Source organism: Drosophila subpulchrella, chromosome 4, assembly GCF_014743375.2.
Source record: "Drosophila subpulchrella strain 33 F10 #4 breed RU33 chromosome 4, RU_Dsub_v1.1 Primary Assembly, whole genome shotgun sequence".
In the NCBI taxonomy this organism is placed as follows: Eukaryota; Metazoa; Arthropoda; class Insecta; order Diptera; family Drosophilidae; genus Drosophila; species Drosophila subpulchrella.
Genome location: NC_050608.1, coordinates 1,828,944 through 1,856,411, shown reverse-complemented (window position 1 = coordinate 1,856,411; position 27,468 = coordinate 1,828,944). Strand labels below are relative to the sequence as shown.

The window sequence follows — 27,468 nt, the reverse complement described above, 5'->3', positions numbered from 1 at the left end:
GTGTGCAGAGGCTATTATGTGTGGCTCAAGCGAAAATAGGTTGCTAATGCAGAAACACCATCTGTCTGAACAAGGTATAATCTGCATTAAAGTTTCATGCATTCAGTGTAAATCAAATGCTTACAATTTTTTAAAATATATCACAGTTTTTGGCTGTACTTAAAAATATCGATACATGGATAGAAATATATTGATAGTTTCTTAAAAAAAACTAATCTTTGAATTCTTAATATTTTGGGCAGCCCACTTGGTTTTAACAGTTCGACTTCTAAATATATAATATGTGAAGTTCTTTTAAGGCGCTTGTAATTTCAAGTGAAAAAAGTGTATTTTTACATAAGCCGAGCCTTTAATGTTATGCTTACTGCTTTGAGTGTATGTATGTATTTCGTGAAAATGTTCTAGATACAAAGTGATTTTCCTTTATTAATCTACAAAAATACCGAAATTAATATTGAAGTATTTATTTTCCTGTGTATCCCAATACATAATTTAACAGATACTTTGCACACGGTTATGTTATGTCACGTTTGATTGAATATTGTTCATGGTTAATCAATATTATTGGTAATCGATGCGTTATTGGTGAATTCAGGATTTATAAAAATATCTATTGTTAAATTTGCATTTTAGCAAAGAGAACTGATTGCTTTGCCGTGCCGATGTATAAATGTTAAAGAACCTTTGTATATACGTATGTATGTATGTTTGTCCAGATCTGAGTATCTTTAGAATGCGGCATTGTGACTTAAACTTCCTAACGGACGTCTCAGACCTAAAAGCGGCCTCCCCACCACAAAGAGACTGCCACAGGCTCATGTGGGTAGCTTACCGCAGCCACCTCCTCGTAACCTAACCTAATTAAGTACATACAAATTAAATTTATAAATGCATAAACGTTTTAAAAAAAAAGGAAAAGAAAACAAAAATACACCTTATGTTCATACAATACGCTGACGATGACGAGTGTCATAAGTCGAAAACACGATTTTGTAGTTAATAGTGCAGAAATTTTCTATGTATCGAAGACAGTTACATATCGATAAGTAGAATACATTGTATGTTTTGGTCATACGCTGTTTTTAAAATTTTATGGAAATTGTAACCTCAAAAGATTTTTACGTGAAGTAAAAGATGTCATGATTTTTGTAGCTATAAATGATTTCCTTTAATCTTTTCTTAAGAAGATCGAACTCATGTTTTTCCAACTTTTTGCCCCTTTAAGGTAAAATTTCGATTTCACAGATTACTTTTAGTTCGGGCACTCAGAAATGTTTGACATTTAAGAGTCAAATGGCCAAAATGTAAAATGTAAACATGGTTTCTTAAAAAAATTTAATACTAGTTGAGCTTGAAATCGGGCACGAACTTATGCACTCATCCAATATTTTTGATCAGCATCAGCATCATTTAGTTTTACGCAAACTTAACATAAATATATATATTTTAAGTAGTTACAAACGTCCCAAGTCGCTTCCAATCTTGCTTTACATTTTTAAATATTCTGTAAGTGAACATTGGGTCTAGATTAAAAAATGTAATATAAAAATGCAAGCTACAAAATTTTAGAATCATTATACACTCACTCAGTAGGCAAAGTCATTTTTGTAAAATTTCACTCACTGTATACCAAAACCACGATCTTTATACCCTTGCAGAGGGTATAATGATTTCAGTCAGAAGTTTGCAACGCAGTGAAGGAGATCAGCGAGACTAGACGAGTCGATCTAGCCATGTCCGTCTGTCCGTCCGTGCCTACGCAAACTAGTCTCTCAGTTTAAAAGCTATCGGGCTGAAACTTTCCCAAAGGTCTTATATCTTTTGCAGGTAGTATATAAGTCAGAACCAGCAGCTCCCATAGGAATAATCGGAAAAAACAATTTTTTTAATTATATCTTTGGTGTTTTAAACATATTACCTCCTAAGCTTGGAAATAACATTTTTTAATTAGTTTTGAATTTCGAATAAAATTTTAACAAAATCGGACGACTATATCATATAGCTGCCATAGGAACGATCGTAAAATTGGTGGGAAAATAATATGAAACAAATTTTAGCTTTTGTGTTTTTTAACATATTATCTTATACTATTAAATGAGTATTATAGTGTTTGGCATGACATACATCATTCACTCAATAATAAGTACAGAAAATTTGAACATGTTTTCACAATTTACAACGTACACTTATTTACTGGTGTAAATGCATTCATGCACCTCTCTAGTTTTTAATCATGATATTCCACAGATTTTAACCAAAACATGTGATTTTTATATTCGTTACTCGTAGATTAAAAGGGTATACTAGATTCGTCGGAAAGTATGTAGCAGGTAGAAGAAAGCGTTTCCAACCCCATAAAGTATATATGTATATGCCAGTTTGTCCGTCCGTATGAACGCTGAATTTTCGGAATCTATAAAAGCTAGAATGTTGGGATTAAGCATGCCGATTCTTCGGCTTCCTTCGCAAGTTTGTTTCATCGGAGTCCACCGCCCCCAAACGCCCATAATGTTAAAACCCTTCTAGCACGCACATTTTTGAAAATGTTGTAAAATTGTAAATGAGATTTTATTTTTTTATTTTATTGAAGGCCAAAAATTAGTATTAACCTACATACGTGTGTAAGAGGTCGTGCCATTTGTTTAGGCCATCTGTGACACTTTTATTTACGAAATTTTGGAAATACCACTAAAACTATATGAACAAATAAACAAATAATAATTACAAGCACTCACTTTTTACACCATTTTCGTTATATGTATACTTAAATATTGTTATTAATTTAATCAACCAAATCCTGAAACTGTAACTTCGCATTGCGAACTCCGCTTGCACATTTATAGAAAAGAAACATTTTCTGTTCCGATATATGTCTCCAGAATCGCCTACGGATATTAAATTCTTACTTGCGTGAAATCCTCAGCTAACATTAGGACATTTATCACTCCGATGTCCCGCAAGGAAAACTAAAGTACGAACGAGTCAATGACGTTATTATCAGTAGTAGATGGCGCCCATCTTAAGAAATATTTATTTCTGATTGGAGGTGTCTGATAGTCGATGCACTCTATAATAGCATTTTCTTTTGTTTTTCTGGCAAAAGCTTTGCTTTTTGGTAAAAGTTGTTATAAGAAAAATTATAGGATCTGCGTATGTGTATGTATCTGATTACGATTAAATATATCTATTCCTTTTTGTGTTTCAGATAAATACACTATCATTAAGACAAACAAGAAGGAAGGCTTATAAAACCTATAAAACAATCATGCTTTTGCATGGTTACTTATTACTATGCCTTTGAACGGCGTTCTTAATGAAATGAAATGTACCGTAAAATTGTATGACAAAAATTGTTTTCTATATACAATAACATACATTCAAAATATAGTGATGTTCACTATGTGGCATTCTATTTTAATTCTATGTCCAATATTTTTATAAACAAACAATTAAACTGGTGGTTCTATACGACGGAGTAAACATTGTATATTATATGCAAAAACAGATTAAAAATCATCATATATATTGACTTTGACATTGTCTTGTAAACCGCACCTGCCAAACTAAGAAGTTTATCCAAGGGATTGCATCGTAATGAATTCATTTCAAAGTGCTATAAAGAAGAAACTGGAAAAAAGTGGGCTATTAAAGAGAAATTTGCTCGAGCGGTTATACAGTGTATTCACATTAACGGCTAAGAAGCTGATTGGCATATTGCCCAGTGAGGCAAGATTAAGATTAGAGATTCTACAAAAGGAGTACATCAAACAGTTCTTTTTTGAAAAGCGCGTGGGAAGCGGAGGAACTTGCTTAAAGTCATTTCCATGTTTTGGATGATTAATAAAGAACCGGAGTAGAAGTATTGCATCAGAAAGGCAGTCTCTACATCTGTCAGTTCACTGGGCGCAAATTGTATTAAGAGATCGTCAGCGCAAGAAAACGCGTCTTAAACTGTTAACGGATAATCATGTGCCATTTAGAATTAATGCACTATCTCGATTCATATTTCTGCGCAAATTAAGCAGACCGAACTGTGCTAAAATGATGCTAGAGAAATTTATTAGTGGTTTTCCATACTGCTTAAGAGAGATACTTTATAAAGTCCAGATGTGCAGCTGACATTGTAGTTGCCCAAATTTCTCAAGTCTCAAACCGAATAGCATTACAATACATTCAAGCTTTCGTTGACTGTTGCGAAATTACTTTCTCCCTTCATTTTCAATTGTTTAAAAGATGTTTTCTAGTCAGGGCAAGGCTACAGATATTGCGAATTATCGCAGTGAGACGTTGCAGCTCAATTCATTACCAAACTTGGATGAAAATTCAAAATTTGAAGTTTCGGAATTTGAAACGGAGGAGGATCTTCAGTTTCCTCGAATTGCCGCTAAAAATAATCTCTTGAAGCTAAGTTGGTGGCATTCTCCCGCTGAAGTGCATGAAGTCGAGGCAACAATAGTGCAGCCTAAAAGAAATGATAAAGGACCCAACAATATAACGAAAAAGCTTGAGAACAATAATACTTTAGTTAATGGCTGTATTAACACTCCAACAAGATCTGTTTCGTTACTCCAATATATTTGTCCTGACCAGGAACGCGTCAGTGTAGTACAAGAAGCAAGCATTCTCGAGCCCATCGTTGATGAATTTGATCCGAAAGACTCACACCGACTTGTTGATGGTATGTATGAATCCTAACATTTTTTTTTATATTTTTATACCTTGCAATCGTAGAGTGAAGGGGTATATTAGATTCCTCGGAAAAGAAACCGACCCTATAAGGTATATATATATATTCTTGATGTGGATCATTAGCCGAGTTAATCTAGCCATCCCCGTCTGTCTGCCTGTATAAACGCTGAGATCTCGGAAACAATAAAAGGGAATAGTCATACAGATTCTAGGGCTTCATAAGCAGCGTAAATTAGTTTCAGAGGACTGCTACGCCCACAAACGCGCACAACGCTGAGGTCAGCCCGTCGCCCACATTTTTGATTTGTTTCTTTTTGGAGATATTGTTTATCAATACCCATCTTCTTTAAGATTAGATAAAATAAAGCTGTGAAATTAGCCAAAATATTAATAATAATAAGCTTTTCTTTCAACCCTGGCAAGTCTACTATAGATAACTTTGGAAAAGGTTGCACACGGGTATTAACAATGTGTTTATTAAAAAAGTCCTTAATCTTTGGTAGAAATCTTTTTGCAAACTATTCATTAAATTAACATATATAAAAAAGTAAAAATTGATAACAAGAAAAGTGAAATGATCATTAAATTGCGACCACCATAAAATCTTTAAGCCGAAGTTTCTTACAGCGAAAGAACTATTACAAGTGATAACAATAAATTCTTTTCTTTTTAACGATTTTAAACGTTCTTAGCAAAGACGATACAGGCACAATCAAGGAGTTTAGTCTTTCCTTTGAAAATACCATAATTTAAGAATTCTTATTCTCCGAAATTGTACATGTCAAAGAGAAATTGCTTCTCAAAAAAAGAGAGGAATATTCTAGTGAAGAAATTAGAGCTATTTGGATTATAGGTGGAATATACTATATAAGTGAAAAGCAAAGAGTATTAAAGTTTTATACAGATTACACGTGTAATAAGGATTTCTTAAATATAATAACTCAAGCCTATGGGATACATTCAATGTGTCTGAGTGTGCTGAACATTTAACTGCCAACAAATTTGGGAAATAGAAAAACGACTTTTGGGAAGGTTTTGTCCCAATAGCTTTAAAACTGATTCGACTCGTCTAGTGATGCTGATCAAAAATATATACACTTTATAAGGTTGGAAACGTCTCCTCAACTGCGTTGCAAACTTCTGACTGAAAACATTATACGGATATTCAGTATTTTTTACGAGCTTAGGTGATCTCTGTACTTGGCGTTTCAGTATTTTGTGACATTCGCTTTGCCCTAATTTCGGGTTGTGTTTTCTTCTTGTAAAGCCCAATATCCACTATGAGGCATTTTAGGATATTTCGATAGGCAACGCGGAGGTGTTTCCATTCGCAAACGCGTTTGCATCAGCAGTTCTTCGTTGTTGTGATTTGCGAGCAAAAGTAAACCATTGATTCAAATAATAAATATATATGTGCACAAGTACCACATCCCACGAGAAGAAACATTTTTTATCATTGAATCCTTATTTATATACGGATAGAAACGAAACGGAAAATTTTGGGTGACTGATGTCCAGAATTCGGATGAGTTTTTCAAGGAATTCTTTCACGTTAACAGGATATCGTTTCAGCAGTTAGTGGGTTTGCTGCCAGGCCCACGAAGAAAAGATTCAGTGTATCGCCTAGCCATTCGATTGAATTATAGCTGTTTCCTCTATTCGCTTGGGTCTGCACATCACCTGGAGCTCTCCATCTCAACTGCGGTTTCTTAGCCGAAGCCCCGAAGCCCATCCATGTTTTCCTTCCACAAATTGGGGTGCATCCTCTGACCAAGTAATTTTTATATTTTATTTATTATTGGTATTATTATTTTTTTTATTGGTAAATAAATAAAAGGCAACAAATTATCCGCTCCATATTCTATATTTCCCGCTTTTTCGGTCACCTCTAGTAAATAGTTATTGGTAATGGTGGTGGAAAGTAGCACAAAAGTTTAGCCTATAATGCGGAATTTTGCCTTCCTCCTTCCTTACTTGTGTTTTGAGGCGCTTTAAACGGTAAATAGATGAAAACGCGACACGTTCATAAGAAAGCGGGGCCTAATACAGTCTAAACAGGGGCCAACAAAATAATGTGGGAGAATGCAGCATGAAAGCAAGAGAGTTCATGTTTGATTGCGACTCCTTACACCTCATATTTTTTTTTTTAACAAACATTGCGGTGTTAGAAAACTGCATTAACTGCATATCATGCGACGTTAGAAGCACCGGCATCGCATTTTAATCGAGTGTACTTGTGTAATCAAATCAAGCACCTGTGCCGTTCTCTGATATGCAAGCAGCAATGCGACGTTGCACGCCGACACCCAACGACGATTGCACTATTTGATCATAACTTTTTAATGTATGGTCCAATTTTAAGAATTTTTATACCCGTTACTCGTAGAGTAAAAGGGTATACTAGATTCGTCGGAAAGTATCGCAAGTTTGTTTCAGCAGAGTGCCACGCCCACTCTAACGCCCACAACCGCCCAAGCCTGTGGCGCCCACAATTTTCCTGCTAGATAAAAAATTTTAACTGAAATGTATTGGTCTTGTCAATACCTATCGATTGATCCAAAAAAAGATTGCCACGCCCACTCTAACACCCACAACGCTTAAGTCTGTCTACCGCCGGTAGGTGACGCATTTCAATCTCGCTTTGCTGCTTGCATATCTCCATTTTCCTTTGGTCCCTTTAGCTGACTAACGGGTATCTGCTAGTCGAGGTACTCGACTATAGCGTTCTTCCTTGTTATATAGGTATTTATAAACACAACAAATTTCCATTTACACTTTTACAAAATCTATTATAATAATGTGGGCCCCATACGGATTTTATTGTTTTTGGCGGTTTGTGGGTGGCATATTTTTTAGGTCAATCGATGGGTAAGGACGAAACCATTACTTTTCAGTAAAAATTTGTATTCTAACAACACAACTGTGACCGCCACAGTTTTGGACGGTTTGTGAACTTTGGAGTGTACAGAGTATGTACTTTGCAGGGTCGAAAACGGTTCCGTCTACCAGTTTTATATTTTCGTTACCAGTTTATTTTAAATTTAAATAATGGTATACCCTAGAGTAGGAGACAATAATACAATGCAAAAATTAATAAATATATTTTTAGATCGTTCCAATTTTAATGGTAATTCTGAAATCGTAAAAAAGAGTTGTCCCCAGTGTAGAAGATAATATGTCAAAAACAATGAAGCTAAAATATGTTTTGTAATCGATCCTCAGGCAGCTTTATAACATATATGGAAGCTAAAATATAGTTTTCAAAACTGACTCGGACAACCCTCCAAATTTCTTAGACAAAGAATCAACTTGTCGGAAAGTGCGAAACATAAACTATACATATATATTCTTGATCAGCAGCCGAGTAATCCGCCATCCAACCTGTGATCCGAAAAAGCAAGAGGGTTATTTGTATGTGTTAAATAACACCAGTTTACAGACAAAATGCTTTCAAGCGATTAATGGAAAATAAGGAAAGTGTTGGTACCCTGGATCACAAAAGTGGAATAAAAATGTTGTAACGGCGGTTTTTAAATTATTTCTTAATCTTTTACATGTTGAATGTTGCATTTTTTCGACTTTTATCTCGAGTTGAATTCCCAAAATTTGGGCAGTTTCATTTAAAGGCACTAGCTCAAAGTTCAACTTTTCCATAAAGATTAATATGATTAATTAAATAACTCCCGTGCAAGAGCGTCCCAAACAAACAGACATACATACATACCGACTTAATGTCGTATTTAATGCATGCCCAATGAATGATCAAAATCCTACTTTTAATTTCCGTTATTATTATTATTAATCCGTAGAATAGATACAAGTCACATCACGAAATGTGCCGAGTCGATCTAGCCATGTCCGTCTGTCCGAATGAACGCTGAGATCTCGGAAACTTTAAGAGCTAGGCTATTGAGATTGGGCGTGCAGAATCCTGAACTTCTTACGCAGCGCAAGTTCGTTTCAGCAGATTGAGACGCCCACTCTAACGCCCACAAGCCGCCCAAAGCTGTGGCAGTTTTGATGCTAGAATAAAAATTTTAACTTAAATGTATTGTTCTCATCAATACCTATCGATTGACCCAAAAAAAAGTGCCACGCCCACAAACTTCAAAAAACCGTAAGTATGAACGCGGATATCTCGGAAAAAATATAAAAGATAGAGAAATGGGATTTCAGATTTAAATTCCGTAGGCTTGAGCGCAGCGAAGTTTGTTACGCGAATATGCCACGCCCACAAACCGCCCAAGCCTGTGGCGCCCACAATTTTCATGCTAGATAGAAAATTTTAATTGAAATGTATTGGTCTCGTCAATACCTATCGACTGATTTAAAAAAACTTTGCCACGCTCACTCTAACGCCCACAAACTGCCCAAGCCTGTGGCGCCCACAATTTTTATGCTAGATAAAAAATTTTAACTGAAATGCTTTGGTCTGGTCAATACCTATCGATTGATCCAAAAAAAGATCTGTCTACCGCCGGTAGGTGGCGCATTTCGATCTCGCTTTGCTGCTTTCATATCTCCATTTTGAGCTGAGTAACGGGTATCTGATAGTCGAGGTACTCGACTATAGCGTTCCTCCTTGTTAATCTTAGGATATTTGATTAACCGTAGTTATAAATAACTTAATGCATTTTCTGAGGTAAAATCAACTTTTCCGATCTGGATTTTTATGTGTAACTATTACGAATATGGCTGTATCAAATTTCCCTCCACAGGGTTGTTAGTTAATGAATAAAAGATAATTTTAAGATTAAGTTTTGGGTGGCCAGTTTTCCATTTGTAAACTTCGCGCAAATATATATAAATAAGTTAGACGAAAGTTAAGACGTTTTATTAAATAAAATACATTTTTTTTTTGCTACAATTTTTTTTATATTTTTTAAGCGCTGATGGAAAAATAATAACGTCTGGTAACGTTTGCATTCTTCAAATTATCTCACTAATGAAAACTGATATATTTTTGGTTCTCATTTTTTTTATTGTATTGAAGTATTTTCTAAACCAAGGGTCTGCCCATATATCGAATAGTGATCTATATATTGATCACATAGGTTTGGAACTCTGTACTTTTTTATACTTTTACTTTATACGGTTGGAAACGCTTCCTTCTACCCTTTTACTCAATGAGTAAGGGGTATAAAAACACTAATAACTATTATTTTTCTGTATTTTTATTTTTGTTCGATAGGCGTATTCTTACGAAAAACATAATTTTGTTGGTGATTTCATCATCACTCAAATTTTTATACCCGTTACTCGTAGAGTAAAAGGGTATACTAGATTCGTCGGAAAGTATGTAACAGGCAGAAGGAAGCGTTTCCGACCCCATAAAGTATATATATTCTTGATCAGGATCACTAGCTGAGTCGATCTAGCCATGTCCGTCTGTCCGTCTGTCCGGATGAACGCTGAGATCTTGGAAACTATGAGAGCTAGGCTATTGAAATTTGGCGTGCAGACTCCTGAGCTTCTTACGCAGCGCAATTTTGTTTCAGTAGAGTGCCACGCCCACTTTTACGCCCACAAACCGCCCAAAACTGTGGCTCCAACAGTTTTGATGCTAGAATAAAAATTTTAACTGAAATGTATTGTTCTCATCAATACCTATCGATTGACCCAAAAAAAAGTTTGCCACGCCCACTTTTACGCCCACAAGCCGCCCCCAAACTTCAAAAAATCGTAAATATGAACGTGGATATCTCGGAAACTATCAAAGATAGAGAATCGGAATCTCAGACGTAGATTCCGTAGCTTTGTACGCAGCGCAATTTTGTCACGCGAATATGCCACGCCCACTATAACGCCTACAAACCGCCCAAGCCTGTGGCGCCCACAATTTTCATGCTAGATACAAATTTTTAACTGAAATGTATTGGTCTCGTCAATACCTATCGATTGATAAAAAAAACGCCTACCCTAACGCCCACAACGCTTAAATCTGTCTTCCGCCGGTAGGTGGCGCATTTAAATCTCGCTTTGCTGCTTGCATATCTCCATTTCCCTTTGGTCCCTTAAGCTGAGTAACGGGTATCTGATAGTCGAGGTACTCGACTATAGCGTTCTCCCTTGTTTAATATTTAAATCGGCGGTAACCTCAAAACTGGTTTCAATATTTTCTTTGTTTTGGACGGAGCTAACTACTCCAATTGTTCATAAAAGATTACATTTATAAAGAAAATTATTTTAAAAGACGATTTGAGGAATCACAACGCTTTAGTTCCAAATATCAGTTTTCACTCGTGAATCCCCTGGTGAATCTTCAGTGACATGTGATTTGCAACGCGTGACGCGCGCTCCTGCGCGCTGTTGCGGTATTACAATTATTTTGGCTTAACCTATATATTTTGAATATATTGGATCGCCATGCGAAAGCAGTTGTCGAGGTCGTTCGGGCTATAATTACAAGTCTTAAATATATTTTAGTTATATATTTCGTTTGTTTTACATGAACACTTCAGCTCTGCGGTAAAGGGCGAAACAATAATAATTAATAGATTTTAATCAATTAATTAGAGTATTACTTGCCTGACTTAAACATCTAAATGGACTTTTAAACCTTAAATTTTTGACAAACTTATTTAAAACGATGTTTTCCGTTGATTAACGTCGACAGAATGAGCGAAGACAATTCGTTTTTCATACTCCTGTACGGGTTTTTGGGTTTGTTTTGCTTTTCTAAGGCGTATAAGCAAGAAGAGAGAAAAACGGAAACACCGAGTTCCGACGCTGCAAGCGCAGATTAAAGGCAAAGAACACTAGATTACAAGACAAACAGAGGGATATCTACGAGTATCTGCATCACTTTCTTGCCTGACCGTTTTCGTAGGCAATCTTCGACGTAGCGTCGACTTCCCTGCTGACGTCGACAGCGGCAGTGTTTTTGCTTACTGACATGTCACCCAGATCCGACTCCAAAACTGAACGAAAGCCTTAAGTAAGTGTTGCTGTGTTTGTAATGCTTCAAACCAGATTTTCTCATGACTAGTGACTTTGAATTACTCAAATACGTTGTTGTGAACTGGATGGCAACCTACATATGTTCATTTTTACATAAACGTATCCTAAAACACCCATAACACGCATAATTTGCTAACGTTACTACTGTTCTTTTGAGAGCCCTAAAGGGATAAAAATAGAATTAGTTTATTTTGGTACTTAAAAATTTAAAAAAAAATACCAGTTTTCATAAATAAGAAAATTTGAAGAAAACAAACGCTATCAGAGCGTTCCTATTATTTTTTCCATCAGTGTATGTATTTTGTGTTGTATTTTTTACCTGTTTTTCGTAGAGCAAAGACGTACATTTTTTCAGGGAAAGGTAACAGTAAGATAACATGTAGAAGAAAGCGTTTCCGACCTTATAAAGTATAAAATAAAAACCCCTCTTAATGCGGTAAGGGGTCGTGACTGTTGCACCTTCAACATATAAACAACAACAAATAAATACACTTTCTAATTTTTTTCATTTTGCGCGCTTCAGCAAAGTATCATACAAAGGCGTATTCTATTGCAGCGTGCCGTTTTATCAATTAAAAGGGTATTAGTTAAATATTAAAGATCTTAAATTGTACATACATTAATTAATTAATTATAAAAACTTGGAAGCAGTAGGCTAATGTTTCTGTATACATTAGCATGAACGTACATATATGTACACGTATTGATCAGTGCGACACATGCCAACTGCACATATGAATGTACGATTCATATGAACATACACACATACATACGTATATATATGCGTGTACATATGTTCGTATGCATTAATTGATGAAGATTGTTACTTATTGTATTCGTTACCGTCTTCGCGAAAGTGTATAAAAGTTTGTCGAGTTTATATGTTCATACACCCATTATTGCTGTTTTTGTAGGTACAATTTAGAAAACAGTCAGTTGCGTTTTTTTGGGTATTAATATTCATATACATATGAATAATAAATACATATATATATGTATACATAAATATAAATGTATGTCAAATTTGTATTTTTTTTTGGCAAGAGTTAGGCAATTACGAACAATTAACGATGGCACTATAAAAATATAAACACATACATAAAATAATAAAGTAGAACCTGCAGGGCAAGTCTGTTCCAGGCAAACAAACATTAACAAGTGCGCGTTTCGGACTCTTATCATCTGTTTTTATCTACTGATGTAGCCTTTTCGATTAGGCATTTCACTAGCAGCTCGTGGCTATAACTTGTTCATTTAAGTTGTCTGAATCTTTTTTGTTGAGGAGCCTCATCTAATCGACCTTAATAACTTAACTTCAAGGCATTGTTAGTTTAGATAGATTTCAAAATATTTTATTTTTAAATTTGTCAAATATTAAAAAGATCATTGATGAAAATGTAATATAATAATCGGGTATATTGCCGTGAAGTATAATATTTAAATGTATATTTATATATATGAATGCATGTGCATATGGAATAACTTGATAATTACAACCAGCGAGACTTAATATATGTATTTGATCCTTTTTTGGATTTACTAGGATTATTTTTCCATTTTCGCGTTGGTAGAACAGAAAACCTTACAGGCGAATTATGATTAAACACAAAGAGTCAAGAGGTATGCATTCAAACATGACCAAACTGAAATGATTAAATAGGTCAATGTACTATTACAAAAATATTTAGTGCTTAGTAAAGTTATCTATTAATTTTTTAAAGATTCCAAACCATGTACTGGACTGTTAAATCAAGATCAGGAGGATCAAATGAACGTAAGCGGGTATCGTCGTTCCCATGTACGAACTGCTGTTTGCTGGGCTTGTATTCTCTTAACTGGTGGTCTACTGCGCCTCGTGTTACATTGGTGGCGTCATTTGTATCTGTATGCCACATCCAGTCAGTGTCCCTTGGAGGAGGCAGAACAAGTTTTGGTAACCGAGGATTATCAAGGAAAGCACAAATTGTATCACGTAAAGCGGATTCAAGTACTAACTGCGAACCACCTTGAGTAAGTAAAAATTCTAACAAATAACTTAATTGTTGCTAAACTAAAAAGCATTATCATTCATCAGGACACTATTGCTAAAGGAACGTCAGGGCACAGAAAGCATGCATTTAGGAAGTGATAATGTAGAAAACGCCGTGCAACTATCGGTTCATTTTACTTCGGCGCAATTTAAAAGTACGTCGTTTGTATACAATTATACATTTGTAAATATGAAAGTAATTACATCCTCATTTTTCAGGATGTTCAAGCTTACGAATATTCCGGTGCAAGCAACTGGTCTATGCCTGGAACAACAATCTGAATTGTTTCCAAAGGATAAATGGACTCGATCTTAACATTCCGTGTTCATACTATCACCAACAACGTGGCTTAACTGCTACTGAGCAGATTTCGAGGCGGATTGTTTTTGGGGACAATGAGATAACTGTGCCGTTGCGGGATATCAAGACATTGCTTTTCCTGGAAGTGCTTAATCCGTTTTACGTTTTTCAAATATTCTCAGTCATACTGTGGTTTACATATGATTATTATTATTATGCTTGCGTAATACTTTTGATGTCAATATTTGGTATAACGATGTCTATTTTGCAAACGAAAAAAGCAAGTATAGCAACATATAAATTCTTAAAATAATATTTTAATTACTTTATTTTCTTAGAATCAAGATGTACTTCACAAAACGGTATATAACACTGGTAATGCTTTGGTTGTTGATCCTAGGGGTCTATCCAAGGAGTTTCCAACGCGAGCCCTAGTACCGGGAGATATAATTGAAATTCCATCTTCAGGCTGCACTCTGCAGTGCGATGCAGTATTATTATCGGGAAATTGCATCCTAGATGAGTCTATGCTTACTGGTGAAAGTGTGCCAGTGACTAAAACTCCTTTACCATCAAAGCGTGACGTGATATTTGATAAAACCGAGCATGCCAGGCATACACTTTTTTGTGGAACAAAGGTTATTCAGACTCGCTATATTGGATCAAAAAAAGTATTGGCATTCGTGATAAACACTGGAAACATAACAGCTAAGGGAGAACTAATACGATCTATTCTTTATCCCCCACCGGTTGACTACAAATTTGAACAAGATTCTTATAAATTTATTCAGTTTCTGGCAGTAATCGCTTGTGTTGGATTTATTTACACGCTTGTTACAAAAGTAAGTTGGCTATATGTTTAATCAATAAATTTAAATAAAAAAAATATTTTATATACAGATATTGCGTGGCACGGATCCCGTTAAAATAGCAGTTGAATCTCTGGACCTTATTACTATCGTAGTTCCACCAGCACTGCCAGCTGCAATGACAGTGGGTCGTTTCTATGCACAAAAGCGGTTAAAGGCTAGTGAAATATTTTGCATTTCCCCTCGGTCTATTAACGTAGCAGGAGGAATAAATTGCTGTTGTTTTGACAAGGTTCGTATACATTTATATAACTAACACTCGTTCTTCACCGCATCATAAGCAGTGCACAATTGGTGTCGGCCTAACAAGATGATAGCTGCCTCGTTGAAAACACATAAACAAAAGACAAAATGTTTTTTTTTGCATTCTGATCAGTCCTCTAAGGCATCGGTAGTGTTTTAACAATGTAGATTTTTCAGTCTTGACGATCCCATGTAGGCTGAATATATATAGACTTATAAGTTAACATATAACAAATTTGACGGCAATAATAAATTTGTTATAATATTTATACCTTTGCAGATTTTAGGCAGAAGTTTGCAATGCAGAGAAGCTATTATCTTCAACACTTGGGAATATCATTTATCATTCAATAAAATTTTAAAAATCGAACGATTTTTATTATATTGCTGCCATATGAACAATCGGACAACTAATGTCAAAATAATACAAAGACCGTTATATTTCGTTTTCGATAAATATCTTAAGTTATCTGTAGTAAGTTTTAAATTTTGCTAAAAATCCGAATGCTCTTTACATACAATGCTCCCACGGGAACGACCTGCAAGGGTCGTTAATGACACGTTAAGAAAAACTAAAAATGTAACTTAGAAAACAATCAATTTAAACTATGACTTTGATGTTAAATTTCTGCTTAAAATAAGAATGGTTTTTTATCTATATCGACTCGGCTAGTGACCCTGATCAAGAATATGTATACTTTATGGGGTCGGAAACGCTTCCTTCTGCCTGTTACATACTTTCCGACGAATCTAGTATACCCTTTTACTCTACGAGTAACGGGTATAAAATTTGTAAGATAATGTTCCATTTTAATTTACTACCGTGTATGTTTACCGAAAAGGAAATATAACGGACTATCTATTATTTTGACATTTATTATCCGATCGTTCCTATATGATGATGTCGTTCGATTTGATTTAAATCTTATTCGAAATTCTGAAATAATAAAATAATGATATTTCCAAGTGTGAAAGTTTCATTTTTATACCCGTTACTCGTAGAGTAAAAGGGACACGGCTAGATCGACTCCTCTAGTTATGCTGATCAAGAATTTTTATACTTTATGGGATCGGAAACGTCTCCTTCACTGCGTTGCAATCTTCTGACTGAAATCATTATACCCTCCTTTTCTAAAAAGTAATGCTACTGAAAATACATTTCGTTGACATTAGAAAAAACAAAAGCCACTGAAAATATATTTCAATAAAGTCCCCAAAAGTAATGCTTATGCAGAGTTATCACTCTCCCAAAAAGACGCGTCTTCACATTCTTGACAAAGAATGGGTATCGTTCTAAAGATTGCGTAGCCATTTGGATTGTTCAAATCGAACCATTAATAAAAAGATATATGCAAATAAAGGTGTGCAACTCCTCCCTTTTGCTGAGTATCGGTTATCTTTTAGTCGAAATCGTCGACTATAGCGTTCTCTCTTGTGTCTAATGAAATGAGTGATGCATTACAAAAGCAGTTAACTAGTCATAACTGTGTCTACAAGTAAATATATTCTTGATCACTATTAACAACCGAGTATAGCCATGTTGGTCGGCTTGATACTAGGCAAACTAGTCTCGTAGTTATACCCGTTACTCGTAGAGTAAAAGGGTATACTAGATTCGTCGGAAAGTATGTAACAGGCAGAAGAAAGCGTTTCCGATCCCATAAAGTATATATATTCTTGATCAGGATCACTAGCCGAGTCGATCTGGCCATGTCCGTCTGTCCGTCTGTCTGTCCGTCCGGATGAACGCTGAGATTTCGGAAACTATAAGAGCTAGGCTATTGAGATTTGGCGTGCAGATTCCTGAGCTTCTTACGCAGCGCAAGTTTGTTTCAGCAGCGTGCCACGCCCTCTCTACTTTAACGCCCACAAACTTCAAAAAATCGTAAGTATGAACGTTGATATCTCGGAAACTGTCAAAGATAGAGAATTGGGATCTCAGATTTAGATTTATGCCATGCCCACTCTAACGGCCACAAACCGCCCAAACCTGTGGCGCCCACAATTTTCATGCTAGATTCAAAATATTAACTGAAATGTATTGGTCTCGTCAATAGATATCGATTGATTAAAAAAAAAATTGGCCACGCCCACTCTAACGCCCATAACGCTTAAATATGTCTACCGCCGGTAGGTGGCGCAATTCAATCTCACTTTGCTGCTGGCATATCTCCATTTCCCTTTGGTCCCTTTAGCTGAGTAACGGGTATCTGATAGTCGAAGTACTCGATAATAACGTTCTTCATTGTTTTGGTGTTATAGTCGATTGTGGGCGTTAGAGTGGGTATGGCACCCTGCTTACACAATCTTGCGCTGCGCAAGAAGCCCAAAAATCTACTTGCCAAGCCCAAAATTCTAGCTCTCAAAGTTTCGGAGGTCTCAGCGTTCATACGGACAGACGGACATTTTTGGATCAATCGATAGGTATTGACGAGACCAAAAAATTTCAGTTACAATTTTTTATCTAGCATGAAAATTGTGGGCTCCACAGGTTTGGGCGGTTTGTGGGCGTTAGAGTGGGCGTGGCATATTCGCGTAACAAACTTGCGCTGCCAATTCTCTATCTTTGATAGTTTCCGAGATATCTACATTCATATTTACGATTTTTTGAAGTTTGTGGGCGTTAAAGTGGGCGTCGCGAACTTTTTTTGGGTCAATCGATAGGTATTGATGAGAACAATACATTTCAGATATAATTTTTAGTGAGTTTGTGAGCGTTAGAGTGGGTGTGCACTCTGCTGAAAGAAACTTGCGCTGCGTAAGAAGCTCAGGAATCTGCACGCCAAATCTCAAAAGCCTAGCTCTTGTAGTTTCCGAGATCTCAGCGTTCGTCCGGACAGACAGACGGACAGACGGACATGGCTAGATCGACTCGGCTAGTGAGCCTGAAACGGAAACGCTTCCTTCTGCCTGTTACATACTTTCCGACGAATCTAGTATACCCTTTTACTCTACGAGTAATGGGTATAATAAAACCGGTCTAGCGCCCACATGAGCGTTTTTTTTATTATAAATACCTATCTACTTGCCATTTTTGAAATCGGACTATTAACTAAAAAGTTATAACCAAATAATAATCAATATTTTGCAACTCAATCGAGAGCTAGGGGAGCTATAGGTTAGTTCGCGCTGTAGGCCAAGTGGCGCTATAAGAGAAGAAGATAGGTGGCGCTATTGACTAGGTGGATATAAGCATATCTCCATCCCTCTCGCACTCCCTTAAGCTTAGTAACGGGTATCTAATAGTGGAGGCCATTGACTATAGCGTATTTCCTTGTTCTTAGCACATTTCCTTGACTGCGCACCACAAAAATATAAACTTCTATGTATTCATTCCTGCAGAATATTGCATACAAATTTTTAAAAAACTTACCATATTTTTTTAAACTTTTTTTTCTTTTTTTTCGTTAGTTCCCTTTATGGGAAACAAGTCCTCGCTTTTCGAAGGTACTTTCTTTAAAATGTGTATTTCTTTTTAAAAGACTATGGCTATGGAAAAAATTTGTTAATGAATTTATCATCAAAATGGATAGATATTTACACAAGTCAAACGAGTTTCTATCGAATTATATACGTTTCGAAAAGATTTTAAAACAATATATATATATATATAAATATATTTATAAATTTATTAATTATTTATTCCTATATATTTCAGACTGGTACTCTGACTGAAGATGGACTTGATATGTGGGGGGTAGTGCCCAAATCATCAACAAATCAGTTTCAAATACCGTTAAAAACCGTGGACCGCTTGCCTTACGATCATTTTCTTTTCGGCATGGTAACGTGTCACTCTATAACAATAATGAACGGCACAATGATGGGGGATCCTTTGGATTTAAAAATGTTTAATTCTACGGGTTGGACATTAGAAGATTCAAAAAACATACCAGATAATGAAAAATATGGTATACTTTATCCAACTATTTTAAGACAACCAAGGCTTTGCTTTTCCGACTTGACTTCACCGGATTCGGGAAGAAAGAGTCAAATTAGCCGTCAATCATCTGTAGACGATTTGCTAGCGACTGTTGGTATCTCGCAAAATCAAAAAAATTTTGATCATGGTATTGTTCGAGAATTTCCATTTACTTCGAGTCTTCAGCGAATGTCCGTTATTACTCGTTGTCTTAGCGATCAAGTATTCAATGTTTACTGTAAAGGTTCTCCAGAGATGTTACAGAAGCTTTGCACACCGCAAAGCCTACCCGATAATTATTCCGAACAGCTGTCGACATTCGCTAAAAAGGGATACCGAATTATTGCCATTGCATTCAAAGCTCTTGTTCAAAAAATGAACTATACAAAAATACAGCGCCTATCCCGCGAAGAGGTTGAGAATAATTTAGAATTTCTTGGTTTTGTGATACTCGAAAACCGCCTTAAGCCAGATACTGCTAAAGTAATCAAAGCATTAAACTCAGCAAAGATTCGAACTATAATGATTACAGGCGATAATATTTTAACTGCTATGAGCGTTGCTCGTGATTGTGGTATAGTAAGCGCATCGCAAGCTGTTATAACAGTGCATGCAGATCCGCTTGGAGATAGTGGAAATATACAAACCAATAACACTGGTGCCGATACAGATAGCATTGTTGATAAAAATTCAGACAGACTCTATAAGCTGCAGTACACATTAGATTTGGGGAGTAAAATCTCTGCCTCATCTCTTGTAACATCAAAGTGCAATGGTAACCCTTTTCCCAAGGAAAATCGTGAGGATAAATTCAGTACCGACGGTGCTCAAACTCTGTTTCGCCTAGAGTCGACGAATTCATTAGTAAATGAATCGAGCTCCAGTTATGCAGAAAGTATTCTGCCGACGAGTGATAGCTTGGCCAGTGTAAAGACCACAGACACATGGACCCACAATGAGGCAACAGATGTCGAGGCTGAGCTAGGAATGAACCGCACTCAAGACGAAAGCTGGCGCCAACACTACATATTTGCAATGGATGGCGGAACTTGGCAAATTATAAAAGATCACTTTCCAGAGGAAATGGCAATTCTTTTAACACGGGGGTCGATTTACGCTCGAATGTCACCCGATCAGAAACAGGCACTAGTTATAGAACTTCAAAATTTGGACTACTGCGTTGCCATGTGCGGTGATGGCGCCAACGACTGCGGTGCGCTAAAGGTGGCTCATGCTGGTATTTCCTTAAGTGAGACCGAAGCGTCCATTGCTTCGCCATTTACTTCACGCAATCCCACGATTTCGGCTGTTTTAAAAGTAATTAAGGAAGGACGCGCTGCATTAGTCACATCGTTTGGGATTTTTAAATATATGGCAGCATATTCGCTGGTTCAGTTTATATCTGTTATGGTTCTTTATTCTATCGACTCGAATTTGACAGACAAGCAGTATCTATACGTAGACCTTGGACTTATATCAATATTTGCCTTCTTTTTTGGTAAAACTGGATCATTTGATGGAAATTTGGTCGAACAAGTACCCCTCAGTTCATTAATATCCTCTACTCCATTAGCATCACTTCTACTTCATCTTACTGTTGTAACTGGATTCCAGGTGATTGGTAAGTATATTAATAACACTATAAAATATAACAAAATAATATCTAAAACACATTGATCGCAAATTCAGTTGGTGTTGGACCCGTGGATCACAAAAATAAAAGTCAGATTTAACATTTGATAATTTAAAAATATATTTAAAATACTAAGCTATCGAAAAAAATGTAAATTTAATTTTCTTGATCTTGTGGTCCAAGGCTACCAAAATTGGCTACCAATCCATTGGGGGCATTTTTGGTTGTAACTTTGTTATCAATAATAATATTACATTAAAGTCAGAAAAACTACATAGACTTTTCGTTTTATCGTATGATTTAAGGTTGGATTCATCTACATCACGAGCCGTGGTTTAAACCGTTCCAACCTGCAGGTGAAGACCATTTGGGTTGCTATGAAAATTACACCATGTTTTGTATATCTAGTTTTCAGTACATAATACTTGCCTTTGTTTTTTCCAAGGGTGCGCCATATCGAAAGCCACTATGGTCAAATTTCCCACTATGCTTGGCATTTATTGTTAATGTGTGCATTATTGTTTATTTGGTCATTTACCCCAGCGACTGGGTAGCAAACTTTTTTCAGCTCGTTGTACCTCCTGTCATGAGTTTTCGATACATTATGCTTCTTTACGGAGCAGCAGCATTTAGTTGTCATATTTTTGTCGAGTCTTTTTTAGTCGAATATCTAGTGTTCAAAAAATACCAAGTTCAGCGGGATAAAAACTGGGTCACATCAAAGCAAAAATACTTGCGTCTGGAGTATGACATTTCCAAAATTAAAAATTGGCCACCAATAACTGATGTTTATGAACCAAATAATTGTACTGATTGGGAAGTAGAGCAGCCCACGTATGTCAGTTTGCATGCTGAACAAAATCATGATACACAGTTTGGAAAATTTCCTGGATTTATTTAGTAAATAACTTAAAAAAAATAGTTTATAGAAAATAAAAAATGCGTATAATTCTCGCCGATCCCTTTGTACATTTTAATATAAGCAATTGCATAATTCTAAGAACTAGCATAATAATCATTATAGGGAATTTAGTCAAAATTGTTTAGTTCCTACTTAATTTCTCCGCGTAATCTTAGTATTTTTCATCATAGCAAATTGTACTTATGTAAAAAAAAATCTTTATATAAACAGGTCAGAGCAATGTTGTCGTATTATGTGTATAACGACGGTCATGTATTTTCGATTATAATTAAGTGTTTAATATGTTAAAATTTTCATTTTTGCTGTACATTGCGTTATTCATTTAAGTTTATTTATTTCTTTTTAATTATTCAATTATCTTTTATAAATGTAATAGAATACGCTAAAATATAATAAAAAGTGAAAGTTAATTTATGTGTTTATCATAAGAAATAAAAGCGATATTATGAAATTGACGGGTATTTGTGCAAGCAGATAAAATTAAAAAAACGCCCTGATCGGACGTCTTTGTTCTCCCATATGAACGATTGGATATAACTAGCAAAATTAAAGTGTTTAATTCATCAGGTAGAAAGAAGCGTTTCCGATCCTATATAGTTTATATATTCTTGAACAGGATCACTAACCGAGTCGATCTTGCCATGTTTCCATTACAGAAATAGTAAAAAACAAAGGAATTTAACCTTAGTCTATCTATTATTAAGCAACAATTTTGGGAGATGGATGCGACTTCAAATGGCTTCTTTAGATAAATAATGTATTTTGGTGCAACAGCTAGAGGTGGTTCGTTTAATGTTTGTAATTGTTATACCGTATATGGTCTAGTATAACTTAATTCTAACTATTGACTTATTTCTTTCTTTAATAAAACAGGATCTTCTACTTTGAAATCAAAGTTTGAAACGTTTTTATCATAATTTTTTTTTTTTATTCTGTTTATTGGATACTAACATTAAAATAGCTCTTTTGAAAGATTTTTATAATCTTATTTATGATTTCTTAGCAAAATCATCTATCTTATAAAAAGGTTTCCTTCTATCTACGCTATTCAAATATGTTGGTAAGTTCGAAGTTCTTCAATAACAAAACTTTTTAAGCATAAATCCCAATCCCTTTTGTCAGTTGAGATGTATGTTCGTCTAAACTCATTAAAAGTTCCTACAGTCTGGTGATGATGTGCTGTCTTATGCTGAAAATGTTATAAATAAATATTATTTTCCCATGACTGTAAAGAACGGGTTTATTGGTTTATTCTTCAAATATAGCTTTGGCTACTGTTTTTGCACCTTTTTTTTGTACCGGTATTGCAACAAGGTTTTTTAACAGACCACATATTAAAGTGACTCCGTATTCATTTCCTTGTTTAGATTTTGGTAGTGGATCGATCGTATCCACAATTACTTTTAATAGAGTTTAAGTGCCCTTCAGCTCCGAAAATAAAGTTTCACTCGTGAACCACCTTGTGAATGGCGCGTGACATCAAGAATGTCTTCTTTTTCACAAGTGAAAATTTAAAGAAATTTTACGAAGTCACTCGTGATTTCACTTGTTCCTTATACTCATTTGTCGTTTGGCCTGTTACGTGCAGAATATTTCCAATGGGTTTTCACTTATGAAATCACCTGCAAGTTACACGTCCCACGTGAAATCACTTGTGACATTCAGAATATTTCCAATGAGTTTTCACCTATGAAAATATAGAATTTTAGATACATACGTTTTTTTTTATTCTTATTAAATTGTGTTACTTATGATTCTGTTGATGGACAATTTTTGTTAGTATGCCTAGTTTTTTGTTTTGTTAATTTTTTTTTTTACATTGGTTATCGCCTTCCTTAAACATTTGTTCGGACCTCCGAATTCTTTGCCAACGCTTCTGAAAAAATGTATGGGCATATATTTATTACTTGTTTATTTGTATATTTATCCTTTAGAACTCCGTATAACCCTATACGGGATCTTAAGGACTTCTACCCGTTGGTCCCGTTCAAATTATTGTCATTAATAATATATTCTGCTATTAACAGTTTAAACCGATTTGCCAGCGGATCGTTTCCTATTATTTTTGTTATTTTCTTTGTCGGCAAATAGAAATAAAAAAGAAACACAGAAAGGCAAAAATAAGTCGGCCTTGCTCGATACTTACCCATAAAATAGTTTTAAAATGTACGTACGTAAAGATAGTTTAATGCACAACATTTGAAACTTGATGTAACACTTACCTGACTTTATTATTTTCACTTTTAGAAACAAAATATGTAAATCTGTTTAGCTGTGCTTTCCTCTTTAATAACTCAAACAGAATGCACCAAGACTTCTTCTCACCTCTTTACTTTCTAAAGCGAAAAATATCCGTCTACTTTTTAAAAACGTTAATATTAATATGTTTAAAATACTTAAATAAATTTTAACGGACTAAAGTTCTATATCTAAACAAAAAAATTATATTGTAATAATAATGTATCAAACAAAAACACCTCTTAACGAGGTAAAAAGTAGTGGCGAACGCGCCCTTAACAAAAATGTCTGATATCAACAATTGTGACGAAAAATGATATTACATTCGATAAAATAAATAAACTATATTAAATTTATGATTTCGGCCCGCAACAGTCAATATTTATTTACCTACTCGTAAATTTTCTGTTGTAGCGTGCCGAATACATAAATTTTATATAGTTTATTTAAAACAAACGTTTTCTATTTCAATCTACTTTATACACCCATAGGGTTTCCAAAACCCTAAGACTAAGATGGGATGCATACAAACCCACAAACAAAGGGGCAAACATGATCATTTTGGGAAGAAGAAGAAAATCTTGTTTTTTGAATTACTTTTGAACGGGACATTGGATTTCAACAAATGAGGTGTCATTCGCGAATTCTCAGTAAGAATAAAACTAGCTAAACAGTTGGGGGTTTTTAGCCCCACCGTATCCAGCAGCTCAAATTTTCTAAATTTTTCCTTTTACACTTTCACCGCTTTTTCTCCCAAACAAATCTGTATTTCGAAAGTCTTGGTATGCAATCATCTTAGTTTTTGCGATACCTTTCGATACCTTTGCGATATCGTTACGATCGGACCATAATGGCAGATTTTCAATTCTGCGGCTATATATAGTAGTTGTCTTCGCACGCTCTCTGCGCGCTTCGCCACTACGTGTACTGCCGTCCACAGTGATAACACGTAAACATAACATTAAAAGTAAATTCAATTAACTTAATTTTACTATGACCAAAAAATGCACTTTTATAAAACAAAATTCGTTTTTTTTAATACAAAAATGCTTCTAAAATATTAGGGTATTCAAATGTTAGTCGCGAATTCCGGACCGGCCGAAATTTGTCTCTGCAAGCGCGGAGTGCAGGCAGATTATAAGACAAAGAAAGAGGGGAAAATCTTAGAGTATCTGCCTTTCTTTGTTTCTCGACCGCTTTTATCGGCTGTACCGACTTATCTGCACAGAGTTTTAGGCACAAAAAAAATTCAAAAAAGCTTTTTGCCGTCTGACATGTCACTCCGAGCCTACTGCAGATCTTAAGGGTGTATTAAGTCGTTTTTGAATTGCTATTTTGGACATTTGCGTATACAGTGGGTTATTTCTTTATTTATTCCTTTGCAATTGTAATGCCTTTTGACCTTGGGCAAGGTTTAGGTTCAGGATCATCATGTAGTGTCGTTTTCCTTAAATTTCGATAGTAGATTCATATTTTGTTGTCCTTAAAATACTCGAATGAAAAGTAACGTTCTTCTAGCTTGAGCCGCATTCGTGTAAGTTTTAAAGTAAGATAGAAAATACATAGGTATGTTAGCGGTATGTGATCTGTTTTAACTGCAAAGCGTTTGCCGTAAACAATATGGTCGGAAATGTGTAATTTCTTAATGAATCGCTGTTAGTGCCTGTTCTCTAGTAATTTTGTTACGATGACCTGATGCTGCTGATGGCATACGGCTTAGAGTTTAACCGCTCCACATGTTTGTATACTAGCATTAGTTATTATGCAGAATTCTTTTTGGAAATCGGGGTGCTGTAAAAAAGTGTTTCCACTTAAAAGGAACATTGTTTTTACATAATTAATAATTATGTGTAACGTCTGTAATAATTACAAATCGACTAACGCTGTCCGCATCATGTGGGTGTAAATAGTTTTTTATTTCTTGTCATCTGGCAAGATAAGGTTTTGTTTCCTAAAACTCTTTTGAAATATCTGTTAAGTTTTTAAGTATATAGTTTTTGGAACAATGGTGGTTCCAAACCATCAAATCGTCCATATAGAGGAATGCTTGACAAGTAATAACAAGAGGGCTATCGCGTGAAGCGATATGAGCCGTAGCTCATTAAAAAAGAGTGTTTTGTAAACTTTTTTCTAGTTCGATTTGATGAAAACCTGACATAAAGTCAAGGCATAGGAAGAACTTAGGTTCTACCTAGTTGATCCAAAACTTCATACATTCTAGGGGGTTGAAATTTATGAGACATGACTTTTTTGTTGATTTGACTAGAGTAATCTACATTTCTTTGCTTCTGAACCCTGAAGGAACTATTATGCTCATAATACGTTTTTCCAGGAAATTTTTCTTTATAGTTGTATTATGTTTGACGTAGGGTTGATTGTAGGGTTGATTGTAGGGTAGGGTAATAGTTAGAATCAAAAGTAAGACTTACAGTTTATAAATTATTAATCGCCTTGGCCGTTTTGCTTGGTCATCATCATCATCATCATACCCTACAAAATGTTTCTCACGATACCCTACAAGGTACTATTGGAAATATGATGGTGTCACTTTCATAAGGCGCAAAAGAATAAAACACAATGTTCCAAGAACTGTTGCTTAATGTCTTGTTAGTATTTTTGTATATATTTTTCTGACTTTGTTTTCCACAAAACTTTGATTTGGCACTGCTGAAATTCTTAAAAATTGAATACGTTTTTTATTTTTGCATGTTGTTAATTCATTGTCGGCTTGATAAGAGAAATCGACTACAGTTATTTGGAGTTCTTGACGTGACTTCAGATGTGAGATTTTACGAGTTCGTCACCTTACCTTACTCCTCACCTTTTCCTACACTCCCCTACCTAAGTCACCCTACGGCTCCGTTGGTAGCTATAGGATATAGTCCCCCGGTCAGTCACAAGGTATAGCGCTGACACTTCTTTAGCGGGTGTACTCCCCTGGACACGCGGCATCTGTACACGTCAGTGCTGTGAGGACGGATGTGCCTTGTGGATGTGGCCATTGTATGGAAACTGTAAACAGTAAGATAGAATCAAAAAATGATGGAGATTACACAGGACGACATGAGCTTGTCGAATAACTCGATCATTGACCACTTGGATTCTGGAGAGGCCTCCTTCGGTATCCTAACCATCTTGGCCACTGTCCGTCGGATAGCGCCGCGAGTGGTGAGGACATCTGCTACTCTGACCTTTCCATCTGCGCCTGGGTGTACGAGTTGAATACGCCATCCATCGTTGGATGGGAGGTTCTCTTCCATGTTGCCCACCATATCTCCAGACTGGACATCTCTCGTTTTGCGGAGTTCCTTTAAATATTCGTCCTTCCAATGTGAGCAGAAAATTGGGGCTCCGGTATGGTAGGCAGGGGTCCACCAGAAAGGAAATTCCCTTGCGTGGATGTGCAAATAAAATTAAACTAAAACAGGATCGATGCCAATTTGGCAGAGCAAATAGTTAAGATTTATTTGCATTTGCGTAGGTACTTACCTTTGCTGGACTAAGGCGATGAAAAACAAGAAAGGAAGTTAGCTTCGGCAAGTCGAAGCTTATATACCCTTGCAGCTATAATTATTAAATTTAAAAACACAAAAAATTATATTCCCAATAGTATAAGATAATATGTCAAAAAACAGCGAAGCTATAATTTGTTTCATATTATT

The 27,468-nt window shown here is 35.6% G+C and overlaps 1 protein-coding gene across 1 annotated transcript; it reads left to right on the top strand.

Annotated features, from left to right (window-relative positions):
- The first annotated feature begins 212 nt into the window (after window positions 1-212).
- LOC119563151 (probable cation-transporting ATPase 13A3) lies at window positions 213-20,358 on the top strand. The gene is given in 9 exon segments (XM_037876413.1): window positions 213-379; window positions 3,206-4,678; window positions 13,371-13,659; window positions 13,724-13,833; window positions 13,898-14,259; window positions 14,318-14,821; window positions 14,880-15,080; window positions 18,750-20,093; window positions 20,096-20,358. Coding segments are annotated over 8 exon segments (3,369 nt in total). The 5' UTR covers window positions 213-379; window positions 3,206-4,233; the 3' UTR covers window positions 20,210-20,358.
- Window positions 20,359-27,468: the final 7,110 nt, after the last annotated feature.